Source organism: Scardinius erythrophthalmus (genome assembly GCF_964197995.2).
Source record: "Scardinius erythrophthalmus genome assembly, chromosome: 9".
Classification (NCBI taxonomy): Eukaryota; Metazoa; Chordata; class Actinopteri; order Cypriniformes; family Leuciscidae; genus Scardinius; species Scardinius erythrophthalmus.
In genome coordinates this window covers 24,105,402-24,117,157 of record NC_138229.1, presented here as the reverse complement: position 1 = coordinate 24,117,157, position 11,756 = coordinate 24,105,402, and the positions used below count along the sequence as shown (strand labels likewise).

The 11,756-nt window shown below is 36.5% G+C and overlaps 1 protein-coding gene across 1 annotated transcript; it reads left to right on the top strand.

The window, feature by feature from the left end:
- Window positions 1-3,399: 3,399 nt before the first annotated feature.
- Window positions 3,400-10,600, top strand: olfml2bb (olfactomedin-like 2Bb; the record flags this gene model as incomplete). Its single annotated transcript, XM_081375544.1, has 8 exons — window positions 3,400-3,543; window positions 3,831-4,097; window positions 4,276-4,383; window positions 4,800-4,961; window positions 5,378-5,567; window positions 7,628-8,074; window positions 8,184-8,360; window positions 9,702-10,600. The coding sequence occupies 8 exons, from the start codon at window positions 3,400-3,402 to the stop codon at window positions 10,298-10,300; spliced, it is 2,094 nt and encodes a 697-aa protein (XP_081231670.1). The 3' UTR covers window positions 10,301-10,600.
- Window positions 10,601-11,756: the final 1,156 nt, after the last annotated feature.

Genomic DNA, 11,756 nt, shown 5'->3' with positions numbered 1-11,756 from the left:
GTACACTACCATTCAAAAGTTTAGTGTCAGTAAGATTTTTTTTCTTTCATGAATTAATATTTTATCCATTAAGGATGCATTAAATCAAAAGTGACTGTAAAGACATTTCTAATGTTACAAAATATTTCTATTTCAAATAAATGCTGTTCGTTTGAAATTTCAATTCATCGGGGAAATAAATCACGGTTTACACAAAAATATTAAGCAGCACAACTGTTTTCAACTCTCATAATAAAAAAAAAAATTCCTGATCAGCAAATCAGCATATTAGGATTATTTCTGGAGGATCATGTGCCACTGAAGACTGGAGTAATGATGCTATAAATTCAGCTTTGCCTTCACAGTAATAAATTACATTTTAATATATATTAAAATTGAAAGCAGTTATTTTAAATTGTAATAATATTTCACAATATTACTGTATCAAATAAATGCAGCCTTGGTGAGCATAAGACACTTCTTTCGAAAACATTGGCGGGCCGGAACTTTTGAACGATAGTGTGCATGCCCTGAAAGTCCATAAAAATGACACAATCTTAGTTTAATTACCTTATTAATTATTCTCAGAGTAATTATATTCAAACCAACACACAAGGCATTATATATTGTTCTCATGCCACCATAAATCTAGGTTTCTGACAACACGGCATGTTCAGACACTCCGCAAAAGAGCTCTGTGTCCTTCCACTGATTTCCCTGACTGTGCTTTCCACTTAAAAATAACAGCTGGATAATAAAGTAAACCCACTATTCTGTTGCTGTTAATTCCAATATATTATATTTGCGAAATAAAACATCAGAGCAATCCATCTATAGCATAATAACATTGAACAAGCATTTATGTGTGTGTGTGTGTGTGTGTGTGTGTTCCTGGTAAACCCTACGTTATGGGAACCAAATGTCCCAAAAAAGATGGCAATATCCAAAATTCTTGTTCTTGTGGAGACATTTTTTGGTCCCCATGAGGAAGACAGCTTATAAATCAACAAAATCATCATAACAAAAATTATGTTTTTTGAAAATGTAAAAATGCATAAAGTTTTCTGTGATGGGTTGGTTTAGGGGTAGGGGATATAATATACTGTTACAGAATAAAAATCATTATGTCTATGGAATGTCCCCATAGAACATGAAAACCCTGTGTGTGTGTGTGTGTGTGTGTGTGTGTGTGTGTGTGTGTGTGTGTGTGTGTGTGTGTGTGTGTGTGTGTGTGTGTGTGTGTGTGTGTGTGTGTGTGTGTGTGTGTGTGTGTGTGTGTGTGCGTGCATGTATTTTTAGACTCCATCAATTAAGACTCCATCATTCATGATATAACAAGAATAAAAACTCCACACGGGAACAATGCCAGGTTGTTGCAAACACTTGATATATGAAACAATAGACACCTGTGATAAAAAAAAAAAACATGACTTTTGATTAAAGACCTATAGCAGCATACTTGTAGGTGCGAGTCAATGTCAAGAACAGCTTCAGTGCTGCTTCACACTGCTAAAGGGCATTGTGCCTACACAATAGACTTTTGTTTGGAGCTGCCAAACTGTAGGAATCTTTTTCTTACAGACACTGACATATGGACATTCCCAGTAATATAAAGTGAAACGTAGATCAAGCATTACCAAACACAAAGAACTATCTGTCAGGCATTTTAGAGTATCCGAGACATCCTAAAATCAATGACACGATCATTGTGCTGATTTAATGTTAGACAGTTATGACAGTATTGGATTGGTATTTGTACATTTATTTAATCTGATGCAATCATGTATAAGGAGTTATGACATGCTTTTATCATGGAAGGGTATTTTTTATTTTTTTTACAAATTCAACATTTACAATTAAACTACAGTGACCCCAGGACATAACTGTAGTTAACTGTATGTTTCACAAATTTTGACAACTAGAAAGTGTAAATACTTTGTTTTATATCTTTTGTTTTATTATCTGAAACCTATGAAACATTGTCTTATTATTATTATTATCAGTGCCCGAGCACCGATGGTGCGGGGACCCTCTCTTTATTTTGTAATGTTTTGTCTTTCTGAAGTTTAGAGTTTTTATTCTTAGCTGCTCAAGTAGTAAATACTAACAAATGAAATGCACTTTTTGGTAGGAATGGTTCTGCTAAGAACATAAATGTAAAATCTGAGGTCTCTGCAAAACTCTGGTAACAGTGCTCTAGTCTGGTATAGGGTGAATTAAGGTAACCCAGGACATTTTTTCCCCCACTTTTGACGTCTGCAATTAACTGTTATGTCAACCCAACTCTTTATACTGTACAAACAATTTACATCTCTTTGAAATTGTCAAAATTTATATACATAACTTTGGTCAAAATAAATGTTGTTTGCTTTTGGTAATTCAGGACAGTTCACTTTAGGACAGTCTAGGCAATATCCCCCTAATTCAAGTGTGTGCATTGTGCAAGAGTGTATGTGAGAATGAGTAAATGAGTGAGAGAGGAAGAGGCAGAGTGATATGGAGGGGAGATTAAAATAAATAATTAGTTGCATATATTGTTTTATAGTCATTCATTGGATAAGGAGGGAAACCTACATCTTTTTTGATAGTATCATAAATATATCAAATTGATTTTTGCTTAATATTTTGAACACTTTTTTCATTTTGAAAAATAAACACTACCCAGAGTTGAAATAACCAAGTAGTTTTATAATAATATTCTCACACAGGTAATTTGCACATTAACATTTTCCCATTTGTTTTGATAACTTGCAATTCGTCTAAATGGCAGTAGATGGCGTGAACGCTCTACTTCTGATGCAGCTTCATTGGTATTTGGAGAGTTTCTTTCTGTAAATCATGATGTCTTGCAAAAATAGATAGATGTTTTTTGACTCATAAACAACTGATCAATATATCTAAAACCTCTAGAGAATTATTCATAATTAAGACATAATTAATGTCCACTGTGAAATGCTTTTGAATACTTTTACCATGAACACGCTATTGGGCATTTTTTATTATTTATAGCTGTACTGTTTTTGTTTTTATTTATGTTTTTGCATTTATTTATTGTATGTGGAGCAGTAAAAAAGTTTGGGTCATTGATCCAATGGCAGAACTCCTCCCTGTCTTCAAACACCGCTTTAGGTTCCTGCCCACTGACTTCTGTTCATACAGCAAACCTTTCAAATATCCATTCATCACTGGCTATCCAACACACTGAAGGTCTTCTTTCTGTCTGTAAAAAGCATAAGCATCTGCTTTCACCAAACCAAGGACCCTTTTGACGTCACCAGGGGCACTTTTTACATCTTCATTAATTAATGGACCATTGATGCATAGATTACATGAAGAATAATTGCATTTTTTCTTGGACGAAAAGACAAAGAAAACACTAAAATTGCTTTAGCAGCTCTTCTTGTCTGAAGAATTTTTATAATGGAATTATTGTTTTTGATTTTTTGCTGTGGCGCGTTTTGTTTTACACGTGCAAGTGTGACGGAGCAACAGACTGCTGACAATATAGAAAACCATGCAACTCTAGAAGATGAAATGGACAATCAAGAAAACATCTTAACACAGGTAATTCTTGGTTATCTACTTTTTTTTAATCAAATGATTACATGAACATACTGTATGATAGTTAGTGAGTGCATTTTACATTAATAGTAATATTATTAACAATAATTGTATTATATTATTAAAGAATTTGCATTACCAATTTATATATGCACATAATATATATGTCAAGTCATATGTACATAATATAATAATCTTTAAAGCACTATTTGAAAATTTTAATTTGGGTTAATAATTTTGTTTTATTTATACTTTATAAATAATAATGATTCCATTCTTGACTCTAATAGCTCATTGGGGACTACGATAAGGTGAAGACTCTCTCTGAGGGCTCAGACTGTCGGTGTAAGTGTGTAGTAAGGCCTCTGAGCAGGAGCGCATGCAAGCGCATTGAAGAAGGTCAAGCCAAGGCTGAGGACTTCTACACAGTGGAGACAGTCACTGCAGGACCCAGCTGCCAGAAGTGTGCCTGCATCGCCCCTCCGTCCGCCCTGAACCCCTGTGAGGGAGACTTCAGGTTTAAGAAGCTGCAAGACGCCGGGCGGGACGATATCAAGGTAAAGGGAATCATCACAACACTGGTTTTAATAGATGATCCCTAATAATACTGGATACTGGATCAGTTTTAAAACCAGACTTATCCTATTTCTTCTTGTTTTAGACTTAAATAAATGCGTATTATATTTATAAATAACTTCTATTAACCATCTAAACTCTTATTTTTTAATGTTTCAGCTTTCAACCATAATGGACCTGCTAGAGGGAGCATTTTATGGGATGGACTTATTAAAGCTTCACTCCGTCACAACAAAACTTCTGGAACGGGTCGATAATATAGAGAAAGTGAGTGAGTTATATATATATAGTACATTACATTTATTAATATATTACACACTCAATGATAAATCAGTAAATTAATTACTTGCTGTGTGGGCCATAACTAAAAAGTGATTTTTTTTATTAGTAAAAAAGTGCTGTGATAGTAAAAGAAAAAAAAGTTAAGCTTCCTTTACCACATTAGCAGACCAATCCAGTCATGGTTCATTAAGAACAAGAATAGGTTGTCACATTATTTATTTTTAATCATACTGTTCCCTAAAACAACAATGTTGCTTCTGTGCACTATTCAGTATTACCATGGCAACAGAAATCACTGTGTCCTTTCAAATGTTGCCACTGGACAAAGGGGAATTGAGTTCAGGTGGTTTAGGCGGAACTGCCACCCATGGATCTCTATTGTGTTTACATTCTCCCTACAGTCGTTTTCCGGAAACTTGACAAAGGAGAAAATGAGCGTGAAAGGTGAAAAAGCGCAGGGGAAGGGGCCTCGCTCCAACCAGCGGCAAGAGAAGAAGAAGCGTCTCAGTGTGCTGGAGCCCTCGCTGCAGAAGAATGTGGCCGCGGCGTTTGCTCACACCGAGGTACAGGACACACTAGCACAATCCATTACAAATGCCTTGATATTTGTCTCACTTCACATAGATGGCAACTGCCAACATATAACTAATACACACTGCAAATGTCATTTATAAAATTCATGCAAAGGGCAAAGCCACCAGTACTAAACCCTGCCCAGTGGAAACAGTGGTTGAATTTACTGTGAGCTTGAAGACATTTCAGTAGAGAAATAGTCGATTACAGCCATCCTACTTTCCCACAGCATGCTCAAGTCATTAATACACCACAAATTCCCCCATCTCATCCAGGAGATTTATGCAGCCACACAAAAATGGGCGGCTTGGAAAGAGACAATTAATGCTGCTTATTTGATGCAGCGATAATTACATGCATTTGTGAAGATAATAATTTAACTGGCAATTTGACTGTTCCTGAGCAGAGGAAATATGAGGAGAAGTTTGTTGGGAATCAGGGCCCCAGCAAGCCTGTGCTGAAGAGAAGCAACTCTGGGGATCAGGAGGAGCCACATAAACCTGTGAAGACCAAAGCAGGTCCCAATGACATGACCATCAAAAGCATGACCTTCTACAAAGCCAACACGATGGAGGATAGTGAGGGGGAAGAGCACAGTGAGTGTCCAGCATCTCATTTTACTTTATTATATCCATTTTAAAAGTGTATGTTGTCACACTGGGACCTCGAGTTGCAGCTCCTGTGTTTATGAAAGATGTTAGCAACTGGGGAAAAAAACTAAGAAGGAACAACAAGAAGTTATTGTGTTTCAACAGGAAGCTAAATGAAAGTTCAACACTGATAATCACTCATAGCATTACATAGTGACCGCCCACATTATTTTAACAGCAACCTTGTTTCCAGAAGTACTACTTTCCCTATTTATTTTATCCATAGGGTTTTCAAAAAACACTTCAGTAATGAGTTCTAAACCATGAACTAAACCAACCAGTTTTGAAATGAATCACATTACAAAATTCAATGTAAAACAAAAAGGTATATGAAAATCTGGAGAAAAAAAAAGTATGTGTACTTAATGTCTTCTGGTATGAGGCAATGAACTACTGCAAATGATGTAATCAAATTAAAACAATGTACAACTATTAATTTATAGCAAAATGTAAGTTTAAAATCAATATATTTAAAATGTATTGCAAAATATTTATGCATATAAATAAACTACCATTCAAAAGTTTGAGGTCACTGTTTTTATGTCTCTTTATGCTCAGCAGGGCTGCATTTATTTGATTAAAAATACAGTAAAACAGTAATATTGTGAAACATTATTACAATTAAAAATAACTTTTCTATTTTAGTATTTTTTAAAATCTTCAGTGTCACATGATCCTTCAGAAATCATACTTAGATGCTGATTTGGTACTGGTTTTAATAGATAATAATAATACTGGATCAGTTTTAAAAAACAGACTTATCCTATTTCAATGTATGTGACTATTTTTGTAGTCACGTTTTTTGGGCTATATTGCACCAGACCATGTTCAACCGCATGTTGAGAGACCAAATTTATATTATAAAGCTCGTTTTGAGGAAAATTGGGTTGTAGCTCGTTGTCTACGTTACTATGATTGTAAATAGGTGTCATTTATGTTTTAACAACGTTTAGCTCACAAATATTGATCCGGGAAGTTCGAATCTGTGAATATATTGCCAACTTTACTGAACTCCTAAAGCACTCACTGGCCGCATTTCTTTACATTTGAGTCCAAGTTCAAACACTGTGAAACGCTTCATTGTTAACGTACGGAGCTGTCTGAAACGCTGCCAGCGGGACATTAAACAGGAAGTGTCTGTCCGAGCTCACAACAGTTTTTGCGTGGGAACGCAAATATCTTTGTGAGGGAACGCAAAAGTTTTGCGAGGGAATTCAAATATCTTTGCGAGGGAACACAAAGTTTCTTGGTGGTAGGCAAAAGTTTTGCGAGGGAACGCAAAAGATTAAAAAAAAAAAATCTCCCATCCCAAATTTTGTCCACCACCACATCCCTTAAAGGGGTCATCGGATGCCTCAACATTTTCCACAAGTTGGTATGATTCTTTAGGGTCTTGTAAAGTTTGTAACGTACTTTGGTTAAAAATCCTCAATGATTGTATAAAACAACACCCTTTTAACCTCAAAAACAGCTCTGTTCACAGCGACCCGTTTCAGTGCATGTCTCTTTAAATAATAATGAGAACTGCTCACCCCACCCCTCTCTTCCATGGGGGGTGTGGACACAAGACAAGTAAAGTGATGCCTTGGCAGACAGTATGGCTGAGATCGGAAATATGCTAATACGGGACAGTCCGTCAGTGGTCGTGGGCGGAACAAGAACAGCTGTAATGAAATGCAAAAGAATATTACAGATCAACGGAATAATATTTGGTCTCAACATCGCTATACACATGTAGTTAGGGCCATGCAGAAAGATATGATGCTCTTATAGTTGTGAGATCACCATTTAGTGACATGACACATTCCAGGAAAACTTGTATGGTCTTGTACTACTAAGTTGTATGTATGGTCAGTGTCGGTCACACAGCCTTTTCATTGCTGTTTTTGATCTGGCAATTATTCATTTACAAATTAGGCACTGTGTAAGACCCTTTATTTTCAGACTACAGGTGAAATTTTTCAAACAAGTTCAACTTAAGCGTTTTATGTTTCTTCTCTCAGTAGTTGCCACAGCAGCACATGAGGTTATAAGTGGCGATGGCTCTGTGGATTTAATAATTGAGGACCAGCTCCATAAGCAAGAGGCATCTGCATCTGTGACAAGACCTGGAACTCCTGCAGCAGTGACCCAGACACCCTTAATGAAGCTCAACCCACAGAATGGAGACCCTTCTGCTGCAAACATGCCGAATGTGACAAAGCAAACTAAAGAAGAGACTGTAAAAGCCAAGAAGTCAGGCACAATTACAACAGCAAGGGCAACCCTGCCAACCTCAGTGACTTTAGCTTCCACAACGACACCAAGCACTAATACAACAAGCATTGCAACTTCTCTTGCAGTGCCAAAACAGCTGGCCAGTGTTACAGCACCCGCAAAGAAGTCCAAACTTAGCTGGGATGAAGCTACGACTCAGACAAACACACAACCCCCAAAGAAGACCAAAGAACAAGGTAAGCTTGAATCTAGAGCCCGCTTTGATGATTATTAACTAAAAGAGTTTAAAGGGGCTGTATGATCTGTGATATGTAGATACTTCCCATCTTTTTTTATTGTTGACAGGGATCTGCAAGGACACATTAGCAAGCATTGCTGATCCTGTTACACACAACACATATGGCAAAAATGAAGGAGCCTGGATGAGAGACCCAAAAGGCAATGGAAAAGTTATTTATGTGACCGACTACTACTATGGGAACCAGCTTCTGGAATTCCGTGATATGGACACCTTTAAACAAGGTACATCTGACTTTAAAATAGTCATTTGAAGCATACTGTACTGTATATTTTCAACTTGGGGTCTGCAAAGGGATGCTAGGGGGGTCTACAGTGTAAATAAATAAATAAAAGTTTATTTTTATCAAATTGTATATTCTTACAGTTTGATTGGAACTGGACTGGTTGGAGCCATAACTGTACAAAATAATAACAAATCTGCATATAGCCTACACTACTGTTTAAAAGCTTTAGGTTAGTGCATTTTTTTAAAGGAATAAATACTATTATTCAGAAAGGACTTGATCAAAAGTGACAGTAAAGACATTTATAATGTTACAAAAAAAATCTGTTTTTGAAAAAACTCTGTTCTTTTGAACTTTCTATTCATCAAAGAGTCCTGACAAAAGTATCACGGTTTCCACAATAAAAATATTAAGCAGTTTTCAACATTGATGATAATTAGAAATGTTTCTTGAGCACCAAATCAGCATATTAAGGCCCGTTCACACCAAGGACGATAACTATAAAGATAACGATAAAGATATAATTCTAAAAATCGTTCTCCATATTAAAGAATAACAGAGTTCACACCACAACTATAACGATAAAGATATGAGGAACGATATCGTTGGGATCACTTTCAGAACGATTTTTTTCCAGCTGTCGAACGATAAAACACTGACAGCCAATCAGAATCCATTCTAATTTAAAGGTCTCGCGCGTTTAAAATGGATCTGGATCATCCGGGCGCGCGCGTGCTTAGAATAAAAAGACCGTTATCGGTCGTTGGTGTGGACGCATATATAGTTATCTTTATCGTTATCTTTATAGTCATCGTGCTTGGTGTGAACGGGCCTTTAGAATGAATTTATGAATACATTACATTTTTAAATATAAAACAGTTATTTAAAATTGTAATAATTTTTCATAATATTTCTGTTTTTAATGTATTTTTGTCAAATAATTGCAGCCTTGGTGAGCATAAGAGACTTCTTTCAAAAACATAAAAAAAATCGTACTCACCCTTATTTAGATTTTTTAGATTGAAACTTTTTCTCTTCACATTTATACATAGCAATACAGTAAACGTAATATATAAAGTAATATAACATTACTTTAGTGGTACTACAAAAAATATATGGTAAAAGTACAAACCACAAAGTACATCTTACAGATATTATCTTAATCATTTCAGCTACAGTAGTACAGTTACAATATTATAAAAAGCAAATTATTCAATTTTGAAGACAACATATCACAAGATCATAATTTCTTTTCTCGCATAGCATAAATGATTCTTTATACATGCAAATATACAGTTGCCTTTATATTTTACATTTCTTTCTCTTCTTTTTCTCACAGGGCAGTTCAGCAACTCCTACAAACTCCCTTATAACTGGATTGGCACCGGCCATGTCGTCTACGGTGGCTCTTTCTTCTACAATAGAGCTTTTTCTCGTGATATAATCAGGTTTGATCTTCGTCTCCGGTACGTAGCAGCCTGGACCACCCTTCATGATGCAGTATTAGAGGAGGAGGAGGCGCCCTGGGGTTGGGGAGGACATTCAGACGTTAACTTTAGTGTGGACGAGAGCGGGTTATGGTTAGTGTACCCAGCTCTGGACGAAGAGGGATTTCACCAGGAAGTGATCATCCTAAGCAAGCTTCAACCGTCTGACTTACAGAAAGTGAAGAGCTGGAGGACGGGCCTGAGGAGGAACTACTATGGAAACTGCTTCGTCATCTGCGGCGTTCTGTACGCCATTGACAGTTTCGAGCGCACGCATGCCAATATTTCCTACGCGTTCGACACGCACACACACACCCAGATGATACCCCGTCTCCCTTTTATAAACAGCTACAGCTACACCACACAAATCGACTATAACCCTAAGGAACGCATGCTTTATGCATGGGACAACGGCCATCAAGTGACCTACAATGTAATATTTGCTTATTAACAGTAATTTAACACATTAAGGTACTGCGTGCAGCACTTTTTGTATAAAATAGTAAAATGATTGTGTCTTAAGTGGGTTGTAGATCAGTCTACATGACAAATATTTTTATGAATATTTCATCATATCTTATTTTTTTGTCTGTTGCATGTCTTTTGTATTTGCTTTTCAAAGGATGTTTCTTATTCTCAAAGGGATACAAAAATATTGAGCTATTCGTGACAAGGTTCTCACTGCTTTCTTGAAGTGTACATGTATGTTGTATATAATGTAATTTAAAATAAACTTTATAGCAAGCTCTTCTAAATTTGTGAAGTGTCATTACCTCAGACTAAAGTTATTTTAAGGTCAACATGAAACGTCATTCTCAAAGAACCCATTAAACTTCCATAATATGATGTATTTTTGAGACAAAAAAATGAAGATTTCCATCTGAAGTTGATTAGATCATCAAAGAAGGTTTCTGTTTAGCAGGTGGCTAAAAAGGAGGAGATATTCAAATTTGATGAAAGAATATGACAAACATTTTTATCTTTGAATGACATGCCCTGAGTAATTTTGCACTAAAAGATAATGTGCATTACATACAGATTTTGATCTCAAGGATTGACATACTACTTTAGTAATAGTGGAGTGGCTAAGTGCTTATTTTTGGCAGAATCGTTCAGTTTATGATACAAGCGTGAAAATTGGCATGAGCAGTCTCCATGGGTCACTTGACAAGAAAATTGTCCGAGCCACTCGAAAGTTCAAGATGGCGGCCATTTTTCAAGATGGCCGACACCTTAGTGGAGCAGTTAAGTGATATAGTGGTTTATTTGGTGATACAAGCATGAAAATTGGCATGAGCAGTCTCTGTGGGTCACTTGACAATAAGCCACCTATAGCTACTTGAAATTTCAAGATGGCGGCCATTTTTCAAGATTAAGCTTAAGAAATAATTTAGTTGGTGATACAAGCATGAAAATTGCCATGAGCCTAATTGCTCCACTAAGGTGGTGGCCATCTTGAAAAATGGCCGCCATCTTGAAATTTCAAGTAGCTGTGGGTGGCTTATTGTCTAGTGACCATCAGAGACTGCTCATGCCAATTTTCATGCTTGTATCACCAAATAAACCACTATATCACTTAACTGCTCCACTAAGGCGTCGGCCATCTTGAAAAATGGCTGCCATCTTGAAATTTCAAGTAGCTGTGGGTGGCTTATTGTCTAGTGACCATCAGAGACTGCTCATGCCAATTTTCATGCTTGTATCACCAAATAAACCACTATATCACTTAACTGCTCCATAAAGGTGTCGGCCATCTTGAAAAATGAAAAATCTTGAAATTGAAGAAGTGGCTCGGACAATTTTCTTGTCAAGCGACCCATGGAGACTGCTCATGCCAATTTTCACGCTTGTATCATAAACTGAACGATTATATCACTTAGCCGCTCCACTATATAGGCCTAGGCTAC